The sequence below is a fragment of the Gavialis gangeticus genome, unplaced genomic scaffold, assembly GCF_001723915.1.
Source record: "Gavialis gangeticus isolate Ggan-Ray unplaced genomic scaffold, GavGan_comp1, whole genome shotgun sequence".
NCBI classification, from domain to species: Eukaryota; Metazoa; Chordata; order Crocodylia; family Gavialidae; genus Gavialis; species Gavialis gangeticus.
In genome coordinates this window covers 150,688,277-150,715,456 of record NW_017729022.1, presented here as the reverse complement: position 1 = coordinate 150,715,456, position 27,180 = coordinate 150,688,277, and the positions used below count along the sequence as shown (strand labels likewise).

General features: G+C 40.5%; 1 protein-coding gene across 1 annotated transcript in view; it reads left to right on the top strand.

The window, feature by feature from the left end:
• Positions 1-27,180, top strand: part of EPAS1 (endothelial PAS domain protein 1) — a 75,566-nt gene that overhangs the window by 37,676 nt on the left and 10,710 nt on the right. The window contains exons 7-11 of the mRNA XM_019515892.1: positions 13,666-13,772; positions 21,902-22,049; positions 22,820-23,028; positions 23,345-23,532; positions 24,590-24,727. Of these exons, the coding sequence (XP_019371437.1) occupies positions 13,666-13,772; positions 21,902-22,049; positions 22,820-23,028; positions 23,345-23,532; positions 24,590-24,727 (790 nt within the window). The remainder of the gene's footprint in view (positions 1-13,665; positions 13,773-21,901; positions 22,050-22,819; positions 23,029-23,344; positions 23,533-24,589; positions 24,728-27,180) is intronic.

Genomic DNA, 27,180 nt, shown 5'->3' with positions numbered 1-27,180 from the left:
CTGTGTCCAGCTGTGGGCACTGCACTTCAAGAGGGATGTGGACGACATGGAGAGGGTCCAGAGGAGGGCCACTCGCATGATTGGGGTCAGCAGGACAGGCCCTAGAATGAGACGCTAAGGGACCTGAACCTGTTCAGCCTCCACAAAAGTAGGCTGAAGGGGGATCTAGTGGCCATTTAAAAACTAGTCGGGGGGGACCAGCAGGCATTGGGGAAGTCCCTGTTCCCCCAAGCACTGCCAGGAGTGACCAGGAATAATGGTCACAAGCTGCCAGAGGGTAGATTTAGGCTAGACATCAGGAAGTGCTACTTCATGGTCAGGGTGGCTAGGATCTGGAACCAACTTCCAGGAGAAGTGGTGCTGGCTCCTACCCTGGGGGTCTTTAAGAGGAGGCTAGATAATCACCTTGCTGGGGTCGTTTGACCCCCATACCTTTTCCTGCCATGGCAGGGGGTCGGACTAGATGATCTACTCAGGTCCCTTCCAACCCTAGAAACTATGAAACTATGAAATGACCTAATTTTTCAAAGCATTTTAAATTACCTTGAAACATTTGTACATGAACCTGATTGGCTACACACAAACACAGTGCTCATGCACAGGAAAAGTCTTTGGGTTAAATTTAATCAAGCATCTTTGAAAATTATCCCTACAATGGATTTTGATGTGAAGACTCCAGTGTATTAACTAGACCTTTTAAAAATGTGATTTAAAACATAAAGTTGCGATAGCAGCATTAAAAATAAGATGTTGCTATCAGTGGTGTAGGAAGCTCATTGTGGGGAGTGGAGTGGCATTCTTCTCATTCCATTTGCCCTCTGCCCTCGCTCCTGCAGATACACTGACTGGTGTGGCACTGCCTTAGCCCACTCCTATCGCCAGGCTATAGAGCTTACCCTGATGTGGCAAAAACTCCTGGTAGGGATATTCTAGCACCTCCTCATAGTCAGCACCCAGGACAGGTGCCCTCCTTGCCCCATCCTATTTACACGATTGCTTGCTACTGAAAATAAGGATCAGCGTGCCTCACAGCTACAAGGCCATAAACTCACTTCAGTTTCAGGCCTGTGGGAAAAGAGTCTTTGCTACGTTACGAAGCTGCCTGTCTACCAGACTTATTTTGTAGGTGCTTAAAAATGAGACCAGGAGGAGTTAATACTTGCCCTTTAATTTTTCACTGTCTTTAACACAGGCACAATTGACTCTGTGATTTGAAGGTTCAGATCCCGCCTTACATATCAGGAGATGCTTTCCAGAAACAACTTTTGTTAAAGTGTCTTAATTGATAAGAGCTGGTGCTCTTAGTGACATGCTACATCTTCTGGCTTGATTTTTCTGTAGAATATTTCAAGAGACACATGTTTCTCTAGCAAGGCTACACACATTTTAGAGGAGGGCTATGCTTGTGTGTGTTGTCCATCTTCTGTTGAGTTGACAATATATTATTAGTTGTGAAATGTCTGCAAGGTCAAGGGAGAAGTGAGAAACCTCACACACAGAATGCATCAGTTTCTCTTCAGGAAATCCTTGTGGCTTGCTGTTCCTGTCTAGCAGTGGGTAAACTTTACTGAAAAGCTGACACATCAACAACCTAAAAAAGAAGAAAAAACAGTCAAGGATTCTGTCAGAAACTTCAGAACCTGTAACCTGGGGATACAGCACCAGAGAGAAAACACGCACAAGCCACGTCCAAATGAGTGTGGACGTGCAGCATGTAGCTCCGCAGACCTACCTGCTGCGCCATATAATATGTATGCAGGCATTCCCTGTGCACTTACCTTGCAGCGCGGGGGTGTCCTTTGACCCCAGGAGATCCATGCCAAAAAAAAAGCAGAGCAAAGCACGTGGCAGCAACATGCACTACCCAAAACTGGAACCTGACCAGCCAGAGCCATGCTCTGGCTGCCAGCCATACTCTCAGCTGCAGGAGTGCTGCAGCTGCAGCTCCCTGAAGCCCCCAGGGCTCCAGGTAAGGCTGCTGGGACCAGCACAGTTGCTGGCTCCGGCCTTCCCTACTCCACCCAGGGTAACCTGCTGCATGCCAGAGGGCATAGGTGACGTATAGGTGGGGCACGTGCCCTCCCTGAGAGTGCTAGTGCCCCCTTGACAGTGAGCGCTTCAGTTGGTAGAGGGGCATGGAGAGCGCTTGTGCCCCACCCCCTGATTTTGGCTCCGCTGGTGGCACATCAGTGGTGGAAGTGCCAGCACTTCCACTGCCGCCACTGTCCTGCTGGTGCGCTCAGCAACCAGCCCCTGGGGGATCCACCTCTGTCCCCCCAGGGTCGTGCCCTGCTGGTGCCCCCCCAGACTCTGGAGGCACCAGTCGCCCATGCCAGAGGCATGGGTGTTCCCTGGAGACAAGAAGGTGTGTTGCTGCTACCTGTCCCTGGGGAAACAAACATTCTCACTTGTGTGAACAGTCACAAAGGGCAAGATCCAGAGTAGTATTTTAGGCACCTAAAATAGTAACTAGGTAGGTTTTGGGTACCTGAGTCTAAAAAAGAGAAGGTTTGACAAGCCCTGTGTCAGTGGCCACCAAGGTTATTAGGCACCTAAATTCCTATGGTGCTTACATTTTGAACCACAGACCTTCCTAGCTACCTAAACTTAGCTGCTAAACCCAGGCATGGAAGCCTAGGTGCCTGTTTTCAGTGTATGCTCCACTGTGGTCCAGAAATAAGGTGGAGTGGTGCCTAAACTCTGCCTCAGTCCCTGCTATTAACAACACCACTTGGATGGAAACACCTAAAGGTGCTTCTCTGGATATAGCTTAAGGAAGATAAATCCAGTCTGAAATGAAACTGGAAGAAGAGGCATATTCCAGTTGTAGTTTGAAAGATTGTTAAACCTACTGAGCCATTTCCAGATGAGGCAAAAGCCAGGTCTCCAGGGAGACTTTGTTGCTTGTCAGACTGGGATTAATATTACTGAAGGAGTTTTTTTCCTGTGGGAAGGCTGTTGGAGGAGTTTAACAGACATTTAACAAATCAGTTGTTTTCTTGTTTTAGGGTACAGTACTACTAATCAGCTTTCTGTTAGGTGAGCTTACCCTTAAGAGAAACTGCAAGGCACAAGGAGCTCTGGCAGTACTATTGCTCAGAGTATTTGGGAGTCAAAGGATGACTTGATTTCAGTCCATAAAAACTTATGCACAAAAAAAAGATTTTTAATAGCAGGTGGCTATTTAGTTTAGCTGACAAGGTGGCCAGTGGTTGGAAGCTGAGGTCAGATAATTTTGAACTGGAATAATGCAGTTTAACTGGGGTAGTAGTTAGCCATTAGGCCACTGTACATATCCTCTCTCACAAAAGTATTTAAATCAGGGGTGGATGAATTTGAAAGATATGTAAAGTTTTTAAAATTTGATTAAATAATCAGAGTATAAAATCCTACAGCCTGTGCTAGGCAGAAAGTCAGATTAACATAATGATTTGATTTTGCCTAAGAATCTCTGAATGTATGTTTTTTATTTGTAGTTTGGTTTGCAATGCCGTTTCTTGCAGCCCATTACTTATAGTTCCAACTTGATAGAACTTTTAATAACCTTCTCCCAAGTATTTTGTCCCCTATCCTTTAACTGTGAGAAGTCACTGGAGTTTTAAATATCACTTGGACTTATAGACCAAGGAAGGGAAATAGCCCGCTAAGAGTGATGAATATTAAAACCAGAATTGTTTTTAAGTGGAATGTGCATTTTTGTTGTTATTTTGGTGTTTTTTGAGAATACCATGGCAGATGCATTCTGGTAGTTTCTAAAGCAAAAACGTTTGTTCTTTGTCTAGTTTGTGCCTGAATAAAAGTGTCTGTTCAACTCATTTTTCAAGCACCAGCCACAGCTTCCAGGACACTAGAAATATCACAAAATATTGGTGTGGTGATGCAGCAGCGTCTTTCTTTGCCACATGTTGATGGTTGGATCACAGTCTGATGATACCAGAGCATCACAAGACAACCAGCAGTGAGCCATATTATAGCAAGGTTTTTCTTGGAGTTTGAAATGAGATAACCATAAACTAAAGAAAAACTGGTCTTTTGAAGTACACTGAAGATGACATTACATTTGGCTGTTATCCTCTTTGTGTGCATGCACTACAGCATCAGTTCTCAGTACCTCTTCCTCAAAAAGTGTACCATGATTGACTACTTAGCTGTTATGAAAATAGTCATAGGTTTTTTTCCATTTTAAATAGTACTTGGAGTCATATCTAAGGATTTGTTTTTGACAGCTGAAGGTGGTGAAGAATGGTTTCCTTTTTCAATGGATAAGGGAAAACTTCTATACAGATTATGGGTTTAGCTGTCTTAATAGCATTTGACATAATTAACCACAGGATAGTTCATCCTTCCTTTTAAATTTGACAGGGAATGTCTTGAAATGGTCTGATTTATTTTCTTGAGGACTGTACCTGTAGGGTGCTAATGGGCAACCACTCCTGTGTCAACAGAACTTTGGAGTACCATCTGGTTCAGGCCTCTCTCCTGTCCAATTCAGTATCTACTTGCAGCTGATGGGATAAATACTGAGACATAACGGATTCAAATACCAATACTGGACAGACAGCAATCAACTGTGTATTCTTCATATCATAAACACCACCACCACCATTGCCCAGCTGTCTCCGTATGTGGCAAGTAGAAACACATGGATGAGGATACAGTGGCTGAAGCTAACACCATGCAAGATGGAACTTACTCTGGTAGGCAGGCAGAAACACTTTGAAGTGCTTGTCACATTATGATATCTCTTCTAGCTGAGGACATTTATCCACAGATTGTCAAGATAGCTTACACTATAGAAGTTCTCTTGGACCTCTCATTGACACTGGAATTTATCACATTTATCATAGCACTGGGCACAAAAAGCATTTTCTGTGGCTTGCTAGGAAACTGTGCCCCATCATTTTCAAGGATAACCTGGTCTTACATGTTCTGAATAACTTGGCTGAATAATTGCAACCAGTATGCCTTGGCTTGAGAGCATAAACCTTGAAGAAGCTGTCAGTGGGCACTGAATTTGGCAACTTGCTTCCTTAGCAATACCTCTATCAAGAGCACATCACCACTGTATGCTGCTTGCTCCATAAGATCCCCACTGAATGCCAGGTTAAGCTTAAAGTCTTTATTTTTGAAGCATTCAACACACTAGGTATGGGAAGCCTATAGAAACACCTCAACTACCCTATACAACAGTGCTAGAGAAGAACAATGGATGTTCTGGCTTAAGAGATATGTATATATGCACAGGAGACAAAGCTATCTTAGCAGATGCTTGTAACTGAAATTCATCCCTGGTGAAACTAAAAATAATTGCATGCCTCACCACTTTCGACAAAACTCACTCCTTTGGTCTTGGTTCCCAATGGCAAAACAACTTTGCCTATTAACACCTAATATAAGGATAAAATACCTAAAAAACAAAACATTAGGTAATTTACTGAAGTTTCAGGGCATGGAGCAGAAACTAGCTTGTTGACAAAAGTCATCTTGGTTTGTGTTAGTTTCCCCTCCTCCCCCGATGGTACAATGATGGCTGTTGCATAAAACCCCATATACAATAGGATAGGTTGACATAAGATAAACTTGTCTCCTTGGAATGAGAAGGTATGATATGCCATCCTGCAAAGTCCTTTCAGAAAGATATACATATGTCTGTACAGTGAAAGAAAGAGAGAGAGATTGTGTGTGTTGGGGGCAGAAGTAGGGGGGAGGGATGTGTGTCTGTTAGAAAAGTCTTGATAAGAGTTTCAGCGGAGTTATAGACACAAAAATGAAGGGTTGACTTGTAAACATGTGAAATTAAGATCCTGACTTTAAAATGTATTTGCTGAATACCTGATTGAGCCATTTGTTTTTGGTAAGCTTAAATCCCCTCTTGCCCTATCAATCTTGGATAAGTGGTTTAGAGGAAGGATTATTTTAGCTACAGTGTGGAAGTACTGATCAGCTAGATGCTTTCATAATCCAAGGAACAATTTACTGCAGCTGTATAACGCATTTACACTGGGGCAGATTTTCAAGAGGGGGAAGTGGGAACGTTATTAGTTTAACTAAAGTCAATATACATTAAAATTATTCTACTGCTTTGATGAAGGAAGTGATGCTCAGTAGACCCTTCTAAGTGGAGGTATTTGAAATATGGATAGATCAACATATCACAATGTAGATGTTCCTTGATAGTAAAGTCAAAATATAAATATGATATTGTTATCTGCATTTGGATCAAATTTTCATAAACCCATAAAATTATTTGCAAGAGGCAAAGGTTCCTGTGTGGGATATCTTTTTTTATCGGATCAACTCTATAGTTGGGAGGGACATAAAGGAACTTTCAGGTACCACTGTAATCTTCAGTTCTCTGAGGAAAAAAGCAGGCACAATATGCCTCCCTACCGTATAGCTAGTCTAATAAAAGACATCGCCCACAAAAATTCTTGCCTCTTGCCTTTTTTCCTGAGGCATCACGGCTACAACATTACCCTAAAATTACATTAGTTTTCCTGGCATGTACATGACTACACCCATATTTTTCATGCTGGAAAGGGGACCACTAAGCCTGATGAGAGATTGTTTTGCCTTTTTAGATTGGAGCAATTTTGGAGGAAAACTGTGCTATAGCTTCCTAGTTTAGGATAAAAGTCTTAGATTTGATTTATAATTCTGGCTTCCCAGGAGAAAAATAAACCTCAGATAATGTTAGTCCCAATGTGGATATTAATTGTTACACACACACACACACAACGGGTTTCATCATATCTGTTTTGAAAGATAAGGCAAAAACCAGATGGCTTTATTCTGCTCTCAGTTATGGCGGTATAAATCAGAAGTAACTCTATTATGCAAGATAGTATTATATAAGGGTTTTTAATCAATTTGTCATAGGTCAATATAGTTAAGATGTTTTAAAATTTAGTTGGGAATGCAAATGAGTAAATGAAAGAGGCTTCTAAGTCATTATTAACTTCAAATTAATACATTTATTAATTAAATAAAATACTCTCATCATAGGTTCAGCTTAATGAAGTATAGCATTTGTTTCAGCTTGTCATACAGCTGCAAAACCAGTAGCAAAGGACACATATATCAAAAGGTCTAAAGCCCAGTCAAGCCTAGATGGTTTATTGAGCTGACATGCTTAAGGCACACCAGTTTCTATGGGAGTGATGTGGCTAGTATCACATCCAGTCAGCTGTGAATCCCCAGCCTAATTGACTGGGTTCACATTTGCAATGAGGGTAACAGGGGTGGTGAAGGGCAGCCTTTGGCACGAGCTTGGGACAATATTTGAGCTCACTGCAGTCCTGGGACATTTTTTAAATGTACTTTTACTATGTCTGGCATTTCCTTTATGAATAACATGGTAAATAAAGCTTAAACATGGAGTATGATATTCCAGTGGAAGAGAAAACAGGTGCCAGAACAGAAACAAAATCACCAATATTCCATCTTGTACCATAATCACAAAATAATTTATGCTGGCTGCCTACCACTGCTAGTCCAAGATATTTTGACAATGACTAAAAATAGGAGCTCCAGCAGAAAGTAAAATAGCTCTCAAAACCACATTCAAACATCAGCAACAAGGCAGATTCTGCCCTCAAGGCTAGTGTATCTTTCCCTAATGCCTTGAGAGATTCTGATATCAGTTACAGCAGAATAACAGAGTCCAGAAACTGCCCCAGTCCGTGTAGCCACGAGAAAATTTAGCTCATAAAATGTGGAAGGCAATCCAGCAAAATTAAAATTCCAGAAGAATACTTATGTTATGGAACAGAGATAAAGGGGAAAATGGCTTTTCAATCACTCTCATCTTCCTCAAATGGAATTACCGCTATCCCCTTAATTAGCAGCTATGTATCCTTTTGAGAACGTAATAGAAATGTTAGTTGAAAACACAAAGCAAGTGTCCTAAACTACTCTAAAGCAAATTATACTATTTTATCACTCCATCAGTTGAATGAGAAATGATGTTCTGCTCAGAGTTCAAACCCAAAGGGTAAGGCTATTATTCAGGACTCAGTTTTTACAATGATTGATTGATCTCATTATGTATAAATATTTATATTCCTGTTCTATTTTTCTTCTCTGATCATATTTTCAGAAACATATTTCCTGCCTTACAATTGGCTGATTCACTACTGTACCATTTATGGTCATATACATGTTCATCTGGGACTCTGTACAACTAGGAGATTCTTGTTAAAGCTATTCAGAGTTATCAAGAATGTCTCTCAAAAATCAATATGGAATTTCAGACATTTTGGATAGAGATATTTAACTGTTTTTCCTGCCTGCAAAGTTCTTTCACAAAACACCAGTAAATTTAGAGACATGAGATGTGTATGATGCAGCACTAGCAGGACGTTTGGCATTGCATGTGGCACATAATGCGGCATGGAATTGGCTAATCCGATTTCCCTTCCTGCAAGGACTGCAGTTTGTGGTGAGCTTTAAGTTCTTGCAAGTGATCAGATCCAAAAGTGTGTGAAATGGTTCTGGAACTTTAAATAAAATAAAGGTCACTTCCACGGTAGTTGTAGAAATACTGTTTCTGTGGTGTGCTGTAAATATAGTACTTTTTACAGGTATACTTGAAATGCTTCATGTAATTCTACTTCTTTTCGGTAGGGGAAAAACAGATTGTGTGTTTAAATCTTCTCTTTTTAATTAAGTACAGTCACGCTATACTGAACGGTGTTTAAGGAGAAGTGAAATCAAGCTTCACAGTGTTAACAGATTAACAGATTAGTTAACAAGGTCACACAGATGATTTAGTCCATTTAAAAGAAGTAGCTATTTTAAAACTTTAATCGTTGGATATTATTTCACTCTTACTTGGGTTGAGTTTAGAATTTCCTCTGTTCGGTATTATTTATTCCTCACAGCATCAGTATAGTTCTGATGCTCAGCATCTTAATAGCTTTTTTTTTAATATAGTGTTTGTGCACTCTGCTGATTCTAGTAAAGGACATTGGCACGCCCCTTGCCATAGACACAACCCTTAAATCCAAGATTATATTTGATCTAATTAAATCTGACATCCTCACAGGAGGATCATGCTACAAGAGGTAGTACTGTGCCATGGAATGACAGGAACAGTAATTTAATAATGAGGAAGTTGGGAACAGACTGAAAGAGGAGATAGGGGAATAAATCCACAGAATCGGCACGGAGGTTAAGAATGCCATATTTGAATTGCAAAGCAAACTTAAGTATTGTTATAGCACTGACGGTTCTTATCCTGGTTATCATGCCTTTACTCAGTTAAAAATAACACATTTATCACTGAGGAATGGAGCTTAATATCTGTCCTTCAGGCTTTTTGGGGGGGCAGGATTTTAAAATTTTATTTATTTCTTTGCTATTTCAGTTGATTTCTCTCCCCTTCCATCCTAAATTTCCATTTATGGTTCATTCCAAAGTCCCTGAATTATAAAAACCTGCTTCTTGTCATGCGTTGCAGTCTTACCTGGTGTGTCTGTTGATTTTTCTGCCACTAACTAATCAGAAGGGCAACAGATCAAGATTTTAAAGACTATTTACTCAATTTAGTGCTTTTAGCCAAATTTTGTAGCCAGTTATATTGGCACATCTCCACTGATTTGATTCTTTTCTTTGTTTACAGAACTTACTTCCAGTGTTGCCAACTTTCACAATTTTCTTGGGATTCCTACAGTATTTTTTTTATTTTCAAAAGCAAGGGCTTCAAAAAAAAAATGACTACACAAGAAACTTATCTGTCACTAAAAAGAACAAGTATATTTCTAGTTGTTGTAGTTGACCTGAATGTGAATCAAAAGGTTCAGAAAGCAGAAGGCAATTAGGAAAGCATCCAAAATGTATATTTTAAAGAAATCTCATGATTCTGAAGCCACTCCTATTACTTTTTAGCAGCTTTATCAAAGGTTTTCTAATGTCTGAAGTTGGTAATCTTGTATATATTCCTTTATTGAGGAAGTAAATAGAAAACTGAGTGTTTATCAAACTTGTGTTACTTTGTTATGTTTGAAGAAATGTTATTTACAACAAACAAAATCAATGCACCGGTGGCTACTTTAGCTTCAGAGAATGGGATGAGTGGCTGATCCTGTCCCACCACTGATGTAAATCATGTAAATTATGCATAAAATGCTCTTTTGCAGCAAAGGGCGCCTTAGGTTGCAAACTGTCTAGCCTAATCATGGTTCCTGCGAAAACTGTGAAGCACCAGTTCTATGGGGTTCCCATAATGGAGAAAATCATTATCTCAATTAAACTAGTGTGACTCTAGATTCCTCACATTGTAACCAGAGTCTGGCACAGAAAGAAGTTGCTTGGGCAAGGTGAAGTAGCTGCAGGGGTGTGGGCTGTGTTTTTGTTTCTGAAGTCTGTGGCTCAACAGGTCAGCTATTAAGCCATATACAAGTGCATACACTTTATATATTCTCCTAGGTGGGGGAGGGAGGGCTACCATTCATATTAATTTGGCTTTTGCTTATTTATATGCATCCATTTTAGTGGCATTGAACCATTTGAGCATTGAGAAAACAGTCAGGCTAGCCATAAGCCCTTCTAAGCATTTGTAAATTTTGTATACAAAACTCTGAGTTTGAGTCTTCACTGTGTTGCATTACTGTTAAGCTACTGTAGCTAATGGAAGTTGCCCTGGCATCTGCACTGTCCAGGTCATCTTTTCTGCTCAGAAGTAATTGAAAAGATGACCCACCCCATCCTGGGGTTTATAGAATAGATTTGTTCAGATTAATGAAAATGGCATTTATGTGCTGGATGCCAGGAGAAGCCGACCAATCATTTTAAGTCCGCATTTCCTGGGTTTGTACGGTTTATTTCAACCTAGGGGTTAGCCAATTGTTTTTTGTTGTTGTGTTAGTTTCCCTATTTTACCGCAGTGTGTTTAAAGAATAGAAGTTGTCACCCAAGGGTATTATAGGTAACACAAAAAAAAATCCAGTAATAGCTTCTTAGAATCTTTCCTGTAGGTGTGACAACCTTACTGTTCAGTATAGCGTTTTCTCACTAACTGAAATCTATTTTAGGTTTCCTGAACATTTTTTAATGTTTTCATGAGATTGTTGCATGCATTATACATTGAATTTTAGAAAACTTGTTCATTTAGAATAAAATTATATCCAGCAAATCATTATTATAATGTGCTTGCGTACTTATTTTGAAGGCTTTTTAAATATTATTATTCATCTAAAAAATTCTCCTAATTCCTTCTGTTTGTGTAAATCCTACTTAGTTTGTGGATTACTCATTACTCCCCCAAGTAACTCCCCAAGTGCTAAAATATTTCTGGAATTTTTGTTGAGAAATACCATGGCAGAAGCAGAGCAGCTGATTTTGTTTTTTAAATATTGTTATCTCACGTTGGATTTGTTTACTTTTATTTTGTTTAGATAAATTAAATTCCAAAAGCAATGAGCTAATACATTGATGCATTTCAGTTTTAAAGCCAAAGCCATATGGATTATATGTAGGCAGAAAAGGAAATGGGCAAGCCAGATAAAGCTCTTTATTTCTTGCACGTACCTATCTTTCCTTGAAGTGGGTGGGGTGTGCCGAGAGTGCAGGATCAGGGCCATCTTTAACTGTTGATAACATTGCGAACTTGCAATCAGTGATTTTTCCATTGACAACTAATATTAAGCTACTGGAGGAAAAAAAAATTAAGGTGTTTTAATGCCTGTGGTTTAGAATTAAAATAATTAAGACTTGTGTGGAAAAATAAGCATGGTAACAAGGGAGCATTATTAAGAATCCTAGATTGCTCCCATTATGTTCCAAAGGCAGTATGGCTTGTAATCTTTGACACCGTGTTTCTGTCCACTTGCCACAAAAGCTAGGGACAGACATTACACGTAAACCAGTTTAAGTGATCAGAAACTGGTTTAAACCTCTAACAGAACAGATGTTTAGTGCACATAAACCAGTTTGAAAATGGCTGAAACCAGTTTGAGATAAACTTGGTTGAATGTACTATCAGACATAACTGATTTGGGTCAAACTGGTTTATGCAATGTCTGTTCCAGACCCCTTACTGGTTTAAATTAAATCAGACTCTCCCAGCATCCTGGCATGCTCTCTGGGCTGGGCTGGGCTGGGCGCTGTGCTCCACAGCAGGGCTGGCCCCTCGCCTCTGCTCCTTGGCTGCAGCTCCTGCAGGATTCTGCCAGGCTTCTACTCCCCACCTCCCCTCACAGACACCTCTCAGCATTAGCTTGCAGACCTTATACTGGCCACCTCAGAGCTGTGGCATATGGGACAGAGGCAGAATCTACAGATAGCTGTTAGTATTCCTCCATTGTATTTTTTAATGGGCTGATAAACACTGAATTAGGGGTGATAAACATTCCCTGCTGGGCTGCTCAGGAGGTCTGGAGACGCCTCCGCTCAGATCAGCCCTGTGGAAAGGAAGGGAGGGCTACTCTTGCTCCCCCCAGTTTCTAGTCTGAGCCACTGCAGCGATATGCCTGCATTTCTGGGATGTCTGTCTGCTACAAACTGATTTAGCCTAGCCAGGTTAGACTAACCTGCAAAGATTGAATCAGTTCAGGCTCAGGCTTTTTGAATGTCTGTCCCTTGCCAAAGGCAGACAAGGTTCTTTGGGTGAATCTGATATCTTTTATTAGACCACTTAAGTAGTTGAAAAAAAATTATTAAGCAAGCTTTGGGGTTCAAAAACCCTTTATCAGGCTAAGGAAGTTTCAGCAGTTGGTGTGTGCTCTTCCTGGGTGGAATGAAAAGTAAAGCAGCCAGAGGCTGGGCTGGTCTGCATGCAAGACAGGGAGTCAGTGAAAATGTAGATTGAGGAGTCAGTGGATGAGAGACAGGCTGGGTGTGGGGGAGAAAAGGGGGATGAATAGTGGAGAAGTACCTGGGAAGTTAGCTGTCAGGCAGGTTATAATGTGCCATAAATCCAATGTCTATATTCAGTCCATGATTTGTGCCCTGATGGAAAATATGTAGGAGAGACCAAACAACAACTGTGCACCAGAATGAATGCACACTGGAAATCTATCAAAGACAGGAATACCCAATTCCCTGTGGGGGCACATTTCTCACAAGAAAACCACTCTCTCTCCAATCTCTCAGTCCTGATCCTCAAAGGAAACTTACAAAACACTTCCCAGAGACGAGCCTATGAACTCCACTTCGTCAACCTCCTGGATACTAAAAATCATGGACTGAATATAGACATTGGATTTATGACACATTATAACCTGCCTGACAGCTGACTTCCCAGGTACTTCTCCACTATTCATCTCCCTTCTCTCCCCCACACCCAGCCTGCCTCTCACCCATTGACTCCTCAATCTACATTTTCAACGACTGCCTGTCTTGTATGCATACTACCCAGCCACTGTCGTCTTTAGTTTTCATTCCATCCAGGAAGAGCACACACCAACTGCTGAAACTTCCTTAGCCTGATGAAGGGTTTTTGAACCCGAAAGCTTGCTTAATAATTTTTTTTCCAACTATTTAAGTTGGTCTAATAAAAGATATCGGATTCACCCAAAGAACCTTGTCTGCCTATGTCCTTAGACCAACACGGCTACAATCTACACCCCTAGTCCTTGCCAAAGACTTAAACTAATAGCTGCATTTAATACATAGGCCTGTGGAGTTGGGGAGTGTCTAATAAAAGTATCTTTTCCCTTAATCAAGAATTACTGAATTGATTGGATACCACCCAGAAGAACTGCTGGGCCGTTCAGCATATGAGTTTTATCATGCCCTGGACTCAGAAAGTATGACCAAAAGCCATCAGAACTGTAAGTCATGCTAACTTGAACCTTGACTAATTGCACATTGTTGCTGCTTTTTTATTCTGCATATATTCTATGAGGATGAAACTCATCCCTGTACAGATAGCTAGCAAAAGATCTTTGCATCCCTTTAAACTATTTTGAAGCCTACTGCTGGCCTTTGCATAGAGATGGATAGCACTGTCATTATTGTTAATATCTTCATTTTTAGGGTATTTATTTGTAAGACATGGCCTTTGTTTCTCTAAATGAACATGTGCCACAGGGTCCATCTGAGAAGCTGAAACACCAGGTATGAGCTGTGAAACAATAAGTAGGAATAAGTGGTCAAGTTGTGACATGGCAAGAAGTGAATAGTCTCGTCTTTGACAAGTTATCTAATAGAACAGAAAAAGCCTATTATTCAGGTGTCTTCCTCAATGTCTCTCTTGTTGTCCTTTATCTGTCACTTTTCTTCCCAACCAAAACAAGCAGGTAAGAGAAAATAGTTTTATTTAAATTAATTCCAATTAGGATAGATTGTGAAAATCGCTCCAGAGCACCTAATATAATGGGGTAATGAAGGAAGGCAATCAGTATTCAGATAATGCCTATTGGAATGCACATGAGTAAGTTCTCCTTGCATATGTGGGTTCTAAGTCATTTCATCTCATAACTCTTTCATGTAAAATGCATTCCTAGAGTAGGGCTTACAATCCAGATCTCCTCTTGCCCAGATGAACACCCTAAATCACGTAGCAACAGTGCCATGTTCCTTCTCTTTGACCCAGTGAATCTTGCTTTTTTTACACAATAGTGTAACTGTAAAAGAAGGGAGAGCTAACAGTCAGGTGGCTAAAGCACTGTCTTGGGAGGTGAGAGACGCATTCCAATTCCCTAAGGTCAGGAGGATCTAAAATCCAAATTATGGATCCAGCAACCAAATTATTAACTACAAGAGGTGCATGTAACACTCCATCCCCCATCCTTTTCCTGGTGCTGCTTTCCCATTTTGAAAAAGGAGTAACCCTAGCTCTGTTGCTGAAAGACTGAACTTAAAAGTCCAGGAGCAGGTTTTGGGATGTGAATTCCAACCTAATTCTAACTCCTAGAAAGGAGCAAGATTTAAGACACATTCCTCTCTTTAGTGCTTCCTCTGGTGAGTAGTTGCAGCAGCTGCCTGCTCAGTGTGGAATCCACACAAACTAGTGTCCTGAGGTGTCTACTTCTCCCCTCCCACTTAACTCAGATTGGTGCATTTCATCCCAGAAGCCAAAGCATTGTGATGCTCAGCAATGTGATGCTTGAGTCCCTTTCTGGATCCAGCCCAAACAGACATTCACTATTATAACAATTTCACAGCAGTTCACAGGATCTGTCAAACTCAAGTGTTAGAGAAACTGTCCAACATACTACAACTGATGGCACCATATAGGGAAAAATTGACATAATGAGATTTTTCAAAGAGTATCACATGTGCAATTTAACCACATGAATGCATTTTGGAAAACTAAATTCAATCCAAGTTAACGGTTTCCATAAGGAAATGCGTACTAAAGACCAGAAATACATACAGTTATAATCAAGCTATTACATAAGTTTTTCGGAGTTCTCTGTTGTAGGTAATAATTGCCATCTTTGCAATATAAAAATAACCTCTAGAATAAATTAACAACAACATTTCTTCTCTATCCTATGTGCACTTCAGATTTTCAAGCTTCCTTTCCCCTGTTCAAAGTGTTCTTCAGCACTAGCTTCCAAAAACAAGCCAACAGACTAATGTACACTTTTTTGACAGTCTTACTGTGGGTTGGAATAAGAACTTCATAAGCATATAATGAAGGTCTTCTATGTGTCTCTCAAATGCATTTCTGAGGAAAGGCTCAGCAATATTATGGTTGTTGTGGCATCCACTAATAGATAATCACCATTTTTTGTGACCCTTTCAGAGTAGGTTTTAACTTGCAGCAGTGAGAACACATGAATTAACAACAGCAGGCAACTACATGACCATAAGCAGGGATTTACCTCAGCCCCAAAGCTAGAGGTGCTAAACGTTAACACTCCCAGCGAGATAAGAATCCAAATGTTTGGCAGAAAAAACAGTCATCTGTGTTGCAGAGCATTGTTGGTATGAATCAGTGTTTCCAGGAGCAGTTCAGTTTGTTCTCAGACAGCTTTCCATTAACTGACTTGGTGTTTGTTACAATCTAGTTTTCCCCAAAGCAATCTAGGCCTTTTATAGGAAGGAGCAATTAACGATATTGTCTCTGCTCAAGCAACCTGTGTATATTTGTCTAAGAGTCATCACAAGCAATCAGTGGGTATGCTGCGTTAAGTCATTTTAAGTCCCATAGATCAACATACCAAAATAACAGTCATAGGCCAGTTATTTTTGAAACAAGGCCAGAAAGGAAATAAAATGAGCATTGGCAGCTTCTTTGTTTGGTAATGTGAGAGAGCGGGAAGGAGTCCATGTTTGTAATTAATTATTTAGGGCTCTGTTCAGTCAAACTTGGTCTGCAGAGGCTCCATTAACGTCCTTGGCTAGGCAGCCATGGAGCCTGTGCTTCTTGCCTTTGCAGCAGTAGGTTTCTCTCATACACAGGGCCAGCACATGTCCCATAGAAACCCTCAAAATAGGACCTCAGCCTCCGAGTCCTTGCTGCTGGACATTGGCGCCGATTCAGAAATGCACTGAAATCAATTATATACTCAGAGGGGTGATCAACAGAAGTGGTGGTCTTGAAACAACAACATAGAGCAGCTCACAGCAGTGGGCATTATGTCAGTAACAAATGTTGGTAACAGATCAGGCCCTTTAATACCAAGACTCACCTCACAGCATCTGAAGATGCGCGAGGAGGTAGGATGCAACCTACCTTTTTCTAGTGGGGGAGGGGAGGCGGCAAATGCTCTAGACATGTAAATTAGTGCAACTCCACTGACCTCAATAGAGTGTCAGTTTAAATCATGAGAGAATTTGGTCTAGTAGACTCACTGTCAGACAAATTACTTCCTAGAACTTCTACTGTGGCAGTAAGGCTTATTGGCTAGGGAAAAAATGTTATAGATAAACCAGCTTAATCAGAAACCAGGTTAAACCTGTAACAGAACAGATGTTCAGTGTACATAAACCAGTTTGAAAATGTCTGAAACCGGTCTGAGATGAACCTGGCTGAATGCAGTATCATACTTAACTGCTTTGGGTCAAACCAGTTTATGTAATGTTTTTCTCAGACCCCTTGAATGGTTTAAGATAAACCAGACACTCCTAGCATCCAGACATGCTCTCTGGGCTGGGCGGGGCTCTCTGCTCCACAGCAGGGCTGGCTCCTCCCCTCTGCTCCCCAGCCAGAGCTCCAGCAGAGACTTTCAGGCACAGAGCATCTGCCTGGCTTTTCCCTGCTAAGCAGGGATTGTGCCCCCCCCCACCTTACACAGACACCTCAGCATTAGCTTGCAGACCACTGGCTATAGTCTGGCTATAGTCTGTGCTGTGAGAGACAACAGCCAGACAGTTTCTTTGGAGCTAATCAACAGGTAGCTTAATGTCCTTCCTCGGAAGAGCTGTTTAAGAAGAGCTCCCTTAGTTAATGGAGAGACACTTTGTTTTCTTAATGGGTTGATAAACACTGAGTTAGGGGTGATAAACATTCCCTGCTGGGCTGCTTAGGAGAGGGGAGAATAATCAGAGCATCCTACTGGGGCCTGGCCTTGCCCCCCCTCAGATCAGCCCTATAGAAGTGAAGGGACTGCTGCCCTAGCACCCCCCCATTTTCTAGCCTGAGCCACTGCAGGCATGTGCCTGCATTTCTAGGATGTCAGTCCGGTTACAAACTGATTTAGCTTAGCCAGGTTAGACTAACCTGCAAATATTGAATCAATTCAGGCTCAGGCTTTTTGAATGTCTGTCCCTAGCCATTATGGAGCACACAGAAGGAAGAAGAAGAATGGCACATATCAAACCAGGGTTGATTAGCCATCAGGGCACCAGCAAGTTTCAGTTCAGTGGTTCTCAAACCTTTTTGGACTTGAGGCACCCCTCCATAACTTTTGTGAATTGAGTGGCACCCCATTTCAAAAACAAAATTATATATTATAGTGCTTACCTGCTTAAAGAGGGGCCAATTAACAGGGGGAGCAACTGGCAGGGAAACAGGAGGAGTGGCTAACAGAGAAGAACCTGCATTTATCTTGTTTATCTCCTTTTTCCCTGCGACACCCTTCAAAGCTGTCATGGCACCTCAGAGTGCCACAGCACCCTGGTTGGGAATCACTGGCCTAGTTGAACAAAGAAACTATTTGAGAGCCTGAGCCAATATACAGAAGTTGTGTTCTGTGACTTCATACACCTTGAGTAACTAAACACTAATAGCATAATAGACTTAATATGGATAGTATTAATTCGGAATTTTATAAATACAAAAGGTTCACACACTTCAAGTAATTTTACTTACTGAGAAAACTCAGCCATAGTAATCTCTGATTAACAAAATCCTTCCCAAAGCATAGGCACAAACAATTCAAAATGCAGAGGAAAATAATACTCCATACTAAATATATTAAATAGTCATCTTTTATTTAGCCAAAATATTTCATCTAAAGTAAACATATTCTACACTACAATATATATGTTGATTATGAATACATCAGTGCCAGCAATTTAGTGTTACAAGGAAAAATAATCAAGTTCAACAACAGGATTTCTTTTTCATAAGGTAATCTGCCATTGCACACAAAAGCCAAGTGAATGGGTGATAGGGAAGGAAAAATTTGAAGGCTGAACAGACAGATAAAATGAGACTTTCAGATAGACACACAACTGTTCCTTGAATGTATTGGTCAGTGAATAACACTCACCACACTTGTTGCAGATTCACAATAATGTAATGCTGTTTTGAGATGAGGTAACAACCCTTTGCTGAAATAAACTATAGTACTGTTCAAATTCTTGGCTGCAAGTATAGCTTTTATACAGTATGAAAGCCTTAACTGGTTGTCATCAAATGCAAGGTTAGAATTTAATTTGGCAGTGGTTAGCATACCCAATCTTTACAAATTGCGTGAGGAGGAGATGAAAATCTTTGTCATACTACATAAATGTGCACAGAGGCTTCACTGCAGAGCTATACTTTCCAACTAAACAATAAATATTCTATAACTGTTTCCATTTAGGGTCTGTTCCTGTTCCCATTAAATCCAGTAGGATCTTTGCCACTGATTTCAATGGGAGCTGGATCTGGCCATCTGGGACATGTCAATAGGAAGCAATGAAAATGAACAAGCAATTAAAAGCAAAACAAAGTAACTGAGCATAAAGAGATATCTGTGGGTGACTAAATATGATGATATAATTCCTTCTTCCAATGCCATAAAGTGTGAAAATTCTGGTAATACACATATAAAATAGAAGTGTGTAAAACATTTTAACTTCCTAACAACTTGGAAGTCTGAGACTTAACATGCACAGGTCACTGAAAGACAGCATTCACAAGTGCATTAGTAATTTATAGTGTTACTCCAAGAAAGGGGTTCTGCCATGCTTTGTTGTATCAGAACACAATGTGCTTTGAAAACAAAAATAAGATTAAGATAGTAGAAAGCTTTTCTGTAATGTAACAGGCGCCTTATTATGACTCTTACTGGTGAGCTGATGATTAGGAAACCACATAATTATGTTTCACAGCACAACAGAACACAGTCACTAAAACACACTGAAATAAAAGCCTTTTGATTTTGTTTCATACAAGTATTTAATAAAAAATGATAATCTTGTATTTTATCTGAATAAAAAAGTCTAAGTTGAATAAAGGATGGTGAAATACATTTTGGAAAGAAACTTCAAAGAGAGGAGAATAAATAGTGTAGAAATTACCCTGATTTTTCCCCCACAAAATTAAAGTGGCCAGCTCCATGGTTTATATGCAGTTAGAACTTCCGCTTATTTTAGTAGCTTCCACAATGGTCCAGTACACAGGCAACGTACCTGTGAAGAGATTGAATAATTAAATGACTGTTCCTGTGGTCAAGTTACCATAAAGTGATGCTACTTTTAATGACCTAGTTCAATAGCAGGAGTGTTGTTCCAGTAAAAGAAACTTAAAGGGGAAATTTGCCAGAATGTTCATTAAGGGCTTGATTGTGTAAACTCCCACAGGAGAGCACTTAGCAGCACTGCTGGTTTCAGTGACTGACTTGGGTAAGCACTCATTTATTGCAAATATGAGGAACGCACTCAGGCCCCAGTATTGCATTAACATAGAAACAGCTGCCAATTAGGATGAAAACACCGTTTCACTTAAATGAGAGAGTGCGAGACAGAGAGTTCATATTAGCTGTTTTGAGGAAAAGAAGTTTGATATCAAAAAGAGCTTCCTAAAACCTTAGCTTTTCAGCTGTCAAGGACTCTACACTGAAACATCTTATGCACCTCCAACTATATGTCTCATTTTGGGATTTAATCTGTTAAACATGAAACTGTAAACCTGAACAACACCTTTTGAGTAGTGTGCTGCTATGCAAAGATTAATTGTTTTCTGTAATTCCAGCTGTTGAATGAAAGTATTACATTGTCCTGTTAGTATTACTTGACTTTTATTCTTTGCTTGAAACTAGTAGGCAAAGAAGTACTATTATAGAGGAATAACAATTGTACAGTTCAAGCAGCCAGGAAAGCAGAATAGTTGAACTCTCCATTTTCTGTATGAAACAAAAAACCACCATTGATAATTCTTCACCATCTCACTTTAACTGCTTTTTAGAAAGTTTTTTTTGTCCTCCACTCCCCCCAGCTTCATGCTACTATAATGACACTGGTTTTAAAGCAACACCATATCATATGTTGTTTTCTTTGGGTGTGTCTACACATGCAATTACAGTGCCTGAATAAACTGCGGAGCATATTGCTCCCAGGTGTGCCATTTGAACATGTGCCTGGGAGCAATTAACTCTGGAGCAATAAGCTCCACAGTTTATTCAGCCACAACACACAAAGCCCAGGCGGAGCAGCCCTAGCTGGCAGTGGGCCCCACGGGTCAACCCACCAGCTTCAAACTCAATATGCTGTGGAGGGGCTGGCATGGGGCATGAGGGAACTTCAGTGTAGGACAAGCCAGCAGGCAGTCCCCGCACTGAAGCACCCATACCCCAGCCAGCTGGGCAGCCTCTACTGCACATGTGCTACTGTGGAGCTTTTTACTCTGCAGTAGGATAGCACTTGTAAATATAGGTGCTATCCTGCTGCAGAGCAGATTAGTTTACTTCAGCTTAATAGGGGCACGTGTGTAGATGTTGAGATGTTTACTGCATAGCTAATTAATCAACTGCACAGTAAATGTCTCATGTACATGCACCCATTGATAACAAAACCCATTTGGAATATTGATGTCATATACTCATGATTCCAGGACACCAGGAAAGGAAAAATGTTCATTTAAGCCAAGATTTTCTTTTTTTAAATGTGAACTTAAGGTTAGGCTCCTATATTCAAAGCAATCTAAATAAAAATAGAACTGGCAGATGGAAAGAGTGGAAAGCCACAATGTCAGGAGGATGGATTCTGGGTCTTTCACTTGTAAGATTCTTTCAGGATCACATGTAAAGCTGGGTGTCCAGAGCCCCAGGGAGTCCTTGGGCTGAGATGGACAGTCAGCTGATTGTTGGCCCCAGCACCACCCATTCAAGAATGAAGCCAGTTCGAGACTCCCATGCAGTGCTGGTTCTGGGTCTGACAATTAGAGAGCTGTGCATATTGGAGATCGTAGTAAACATTAGTGTCTGACTGCTCAGAACATGTTCTAACTTTAATACCACAGAGATTTAACATGTACTAAGTATCTCATATGGCAAGGGCCATTTAGACATGTAGGACCTGCTGTTCATGCGTTCCCATTTTAGTGCTCACCATCTCCAAATATCAGATTTCAGGTGTCTCAAGGGATGACCCAGAATCCATGGCTCCTTTTGAAAAGCTTTCTACATTTGTTCAAGGAAAAAAAAAAAAAAATCAGACTTAAAATGGCTAACTCCATTGCTATTGTTGTACATGACAAACTCAAAAGCAATTTTACTGGTTTAAAACTGTGTTGCATTAATATATTACTTTCTTATAAATACTGCTACATTATTTATGGGGTTTTTTCCTCCTTTGCCAGTGTGTGCAAAAGGTCAAGTAGTAACTGGCCAGTATCGTATGCTTGCAAAACATGGTGGATATGTATGGCTGGAGACCCAAGGAACTGTCATTTACAATTCCCGCAATCTACAGCCTCAGTGTATTGTCTGTGTCAACTATGTACTGAGGTAAGTTGCACTGAATCCACAGGCAAGAATTCTTCTGGACGATATCTTTTATTGGACCAACTGTAGACATGGCAAGCTTTCAGGAAGCACAGTACCCTTCCTCAGAATCCATAGCTCTTGAGAACTTTTATGCTATTGTGGCAGCTGGCTGAATTTTTGTAGGGACCAATTCTACCAAACAACATACAAGTATCACTGACATTGGTTAAGAAACAGCATGCCCATTCATATAAAATGTATTTAAATATAGGCACCTAAGGCTTTTATTTTGTCAGTAGGACAGAATATAAATGTCCATGAAAAAAATTTTACTGTAAAAACAAATCTGCCAATATTTGCTCTTTTGCTATTATTGTGCCAAAGGGGTTAAGACTAGCTTTTGTCCTCATTTCTCATCTCATGAGAAAGAAACAGTTTTCCTTAGCAAAATCAGGATTATAGAATAAGCTTTGCTTGGTAAAAAAAATCAAATATTGTAATGACAGACTAAGCCAAAAGCTGTAGTCTTTACTCATTTAAAACTATAGTGGGTCACAACAACACTACTACCTAACTACAGAAGCTGTAAAACCAGAACAACTTTTTTCCCCAGAAATACAGAACAGTCCCCTCATTTCATGACGTTAAGGGGGGCTGGCAGCTCTAGAACCATGCCTGGGTATCTCAGGTGGAATTTTGGGGCTTTACCTTTCGACTTGTAACAGTGTGTCTCTTTCTACACTGATTTTGTTTGATTGCAAAATGCCTAACTCATGTAATTACTTTGTTAGTGAAATTGAGAAGAATGATATTGTGTTCTCAATGGACCAGACAGAATCTCTTTTTAAACCGCACCTACTGACAATGAATGCTATTTTTGATAATGGGGTCCCACTGACCGAAAAGAGTGACTTCCTGTTCACCAAACTGAAGGAAGAACCAGAGGAACTTGCTCAGTTGGCACCAACCCCAGGCGATGCCATCATTTCTTTGGATTTTGGTTAGTATTGTACAGTCAATTGGGGCACAATAAAAATAGCCACATGGCACTTGCCAAAAAGAACAGGAAATAGAATGGGTTGGATCCTGCTCCTTTTTGTGCTTAAATTGGGAGTGACACGAATAGAGTCAGGGATTCATACCAGTCTAAAATTTCTAAGAGTAAAGTCAGAATCAGGCTTATTTGTTTTTCTTAATTCACACCAAAACCTTAAATATGTATAGCCTTGATATCCCTGCAGCAGGTACAGCTGCAACTCTGTCATTGCAGAATTGCTACCCTGAAAGAAGTGTTAAACTTGTTAATGTCTATGCAGGGCCACAAACATTTGAGGAAACCTCTACCTACAACAAGGCAGTTTTGACTCCAAACAAACAGTGGCCAGTGGAAGTGAAGAGTCATGCCTCCCAAAGTGAAAATTTGACCATACCATCATTTACAATGCCACAGGTTGCTCCTGGCAGCAGTACTCCAAGCGCAAGTAGCAACAGCAGCTGTTCCACGGTAAGAAAAGCATTTAAACAAAGAGTTAAATATTTATCTTCAAGCTGCAGTGCAAATAAATACATAGAGTTGAATGTTTTTTACACTGCATTACATATAAATGTATAAAATAAGCCTGTTATTGATTAGGAAATGAATAAGGCACCTTTATATGCATACATCTTAAGATTATATTGTATACATCTTAAGAACAGTAGACGATATATTAAACAGGACACTAAAATTTCACTTTGAATTCTTCCAGCCACCCTCACTAGTTTTCTGTCATTACAAACAGCTGCTAGAACATGATAACACTAATAGCTGCTGCCAGCCTATGTAAGTGTTGTTTTACATGGTTTAGCTACTATCAAAAACCCCAGAACATCACCACCTATCTTCTTTTGTACATTAGTTAAAAGGTGTAGCCTTTGTTCATGATTTCCAAACACAGATAGACCTATTAGTTTTGTTAGTTTGGGCTTTCAAAGCTAACAACATGGATTTTCTGTCCTTATGGAAAAAAAACACAAGCTTCTGTGCTGGGTTTCACTGAATGTCTGATACCTTCCACCAATTTGCTTGTCTAACACACCAGCTTCATTTAGTCAAAACTGGACTGTGCACAGTTCTGTGACAGGTGGTACTTAGTTTAATTAAAAGGCACAATTCCTCCCCAAAACTGGAAAGCACTAGTATAGCAGGCCATTATGAGGTGATGCCCCATTAACTCAGGCTGATAAAAACTGGAGCTGGAGCCTTAACAAAAAGACAAAACAGGAACCATGCTTAAATTTAGGTTTACATTCTGGGCCTTTCTACCCTGGGCACTTCCTATTCAAATTGTTGACTGCTTTTACTAGTTATTTACTGTAAATGTTTTCACCATTTCTTCATGAAGAAACTAATTTTCTGTTGGAGAAGGGTGTGTTTAGAGATGTGAGAACACAACAGGCCCCAACTTGCTAGTTACCTGTTAGAGCCAACATTCATTTTTGTACGGCATGACTCTACATCACATCAAATGCACAGGTCACCTAACTTTTTCTCACAGGTTTCTTTTTTTATTCCTGTGCAGCCAAGCAGCCCAGGAGACTATTACAGTTCCTTAGATGAAGATCTTAAAATAGAAGTAATTGAGAAGCTCTTTGCCATGGACACAGAGTCAAAGAATCAGTGCAATTCCCAGGTGAGGGGACAATTATATTTTCTTCTATAAGCTACAAAGCAATCCTGCACTACTGTGTAGTACCAGTGCTCAGTATGTCATAATAGAGCCCTTAAGTGTCAGAATTGTCAACAGCTCCCATTCCTTGAGAGGATCCCCTGAAGGTTGGTATAGTATGAAGATGCTTGGGGAAGGAGCAAACAGGTTTGCAGAACAAGTGAATCTCCTCTGAGACCATCTTGCAGCAATACTTAAGCAACAGTTTAAACCTGTAGAGAGGTTATGTTGCAGAGGCTATAATAGTACCTTTTTCTCATCTGTTTAACAAAATAGAACTGCAGTCAAGGACAGGTTTGTGCAGGGAATAAGGCCGGATCATTCCTACTTGTCCACCTTAAGCTACCACTGCTAGAAGTGGAAAAAGATCCTGTGAACTCATTTTGCTCTCTGTTGAAGAGTTCCATTTGAACTGGCAGGTTAAACTGGTTACAAGGAAGATTTGCAAGGGCACCTCCACAAAAATATGCTTATGCACTTAGCTTCTGATTTGCTACATACAGTCCTCAGTTTGCAGGGGTGCTTACCTATATGACATGCAAACTAAGAATATGCATCAGAGCTTGCATATATAACATGCAGGAGAGCACAGGTATGTGCACTCTTGAAACTATGGTTGAAAGCTAAGAGGCAAACCTTTTCAGTCTTATTTTGCCTGTGCCTACACTGCTTGATTTAAAGAAAGAAAACTAGTTCTTCAAAGTGCTGAAAGTGTATTCAGATCAGATACAAGATATATGCAGCAGAAGTAATAAAGATTTCCTGTGGCCCCAGGGCCAGTGAGGAAGGTTTTTCAGAGAAAGTTGGGAGAATACAAGATCTGTTGCATCCTCCAGTAAGAAGAGTGTTCCACCTCCACGTTACACCTCACTTTGTGACAAAATCAGAATTATTATTTAGGACACAGCTCTCTTGTCCTTTCTTTTTCCAGGTTCTTATGCAGTGAGACAGAAATGGAGGAATGTAATGGAAACTACTACCATGTGAAATACTACTTCCCTCCATGCTCTTGTTGGTGGGTTTTGTGTGTGTAGCGTACAAAAACTCCCTTCAGAGCTGGGGGTGGGGGAGGATTATTAGCATTATTTAAAATGTACAAGACAAATTGAAGAAGTAGGCCTCATTCTGAAGAGACTGTAGTCTAACTTTGGATATATAATTCAGCAGTGATAGAACCATATGGTAGGAAGGGTAGGGAAAGAGAGGTAGAAAGAGTGAAGAGCAGGCAGAAAGGGGAGGGAGAGATTAGAAGGGTGGAAGATGTAATGCAGGGCTATCCAACTGGTGGCCTGCAGTGTTCATCTGGCACGCTAGGGGTTAGCCTGTGGCCCTCAGGCTTTTGCTTGGCTACCACTCCTCCTACTGCTCCTACCAGCAGGGCAGCATAGCAAGATGGGACTCTGAGCCTGTTTCCTGTGTGGCAGCTATGAGACGGTTCACACTGCCTGTGTAGTCCCAGGGAGGCCCCCTGGACACATGCTGCATGGCCATGACTGGTGTGACATCCAGTAAAACGCAAATGGTACCAGAGTCTATTCAACATTCAAAATCCATTTTCTCAGATGACTTCAAGGGGATGCTTGTTCAGAACACTGTCATGCTAACAGGTCTTTCTGTTGATGATCGTCCAAATCCTCCCTGCAGCTGTGGGACAACAAAGGCTTAGATCAGGGAGTTTTCTGGTGGAACCAGTGGTGTGCTAGCAGTGTGAGGCTGTTGGCATTTTCTGTAATGATCTGGAAGGATGGGAAGCACACTCTCATCCCCGTCTCTAGTTTTACTTGTTTCTAGCCACGGCGTGTGAGAAGATGCATTTGGATGTAGTCGGCATGCTCCTGAAAATATAGAAATGAGAGTTAGTCTCTTTGCAAACTGTATTTCAGAAGTCTTGGAATTTTTGTAGTACATTTTGTGTACTGCTAGTTTTGAATAATCTTTGCTTTTTATTAGTCAGTAATAACCTGAACTGAAATACATTTGAGAGCAATTTGAGTCTTAGCGGAGAAGTTATTCAAAACCCAGCAGATCAACCCAAACTGGCATGATAAACTTACAAACCAACATTAGACTTTAGCAGGTATCATGTAGATAGGAGCACTGCAGGGGTGTGTGCAGCATTATGTTTTCATTCCTGCTGCCCACCTCTCATATGCCCTGCTACCTTACCTCCGGCAGTATCAAGAAATGTGCAATTGATGAAAACAGATATTTCAGTAATGATATCTTTAAATGTGTCTGCCACTTTCACTTAAGTCAGTGAACAATGATTCTTCAGTCTCACATTTACTGAAATTTCATCTTCCAGCTCATATTAACCACCACAAGTTTGTTATTAGCACTTTTATTTCCTGTTGACTTTTTTTTATTTTTGTTTCCTCAGGGTTTTAATCTATACATTTTAACCAGGGCAAGAGTCCTAAGTAATCCTCCTTTTTGTCTAGTCC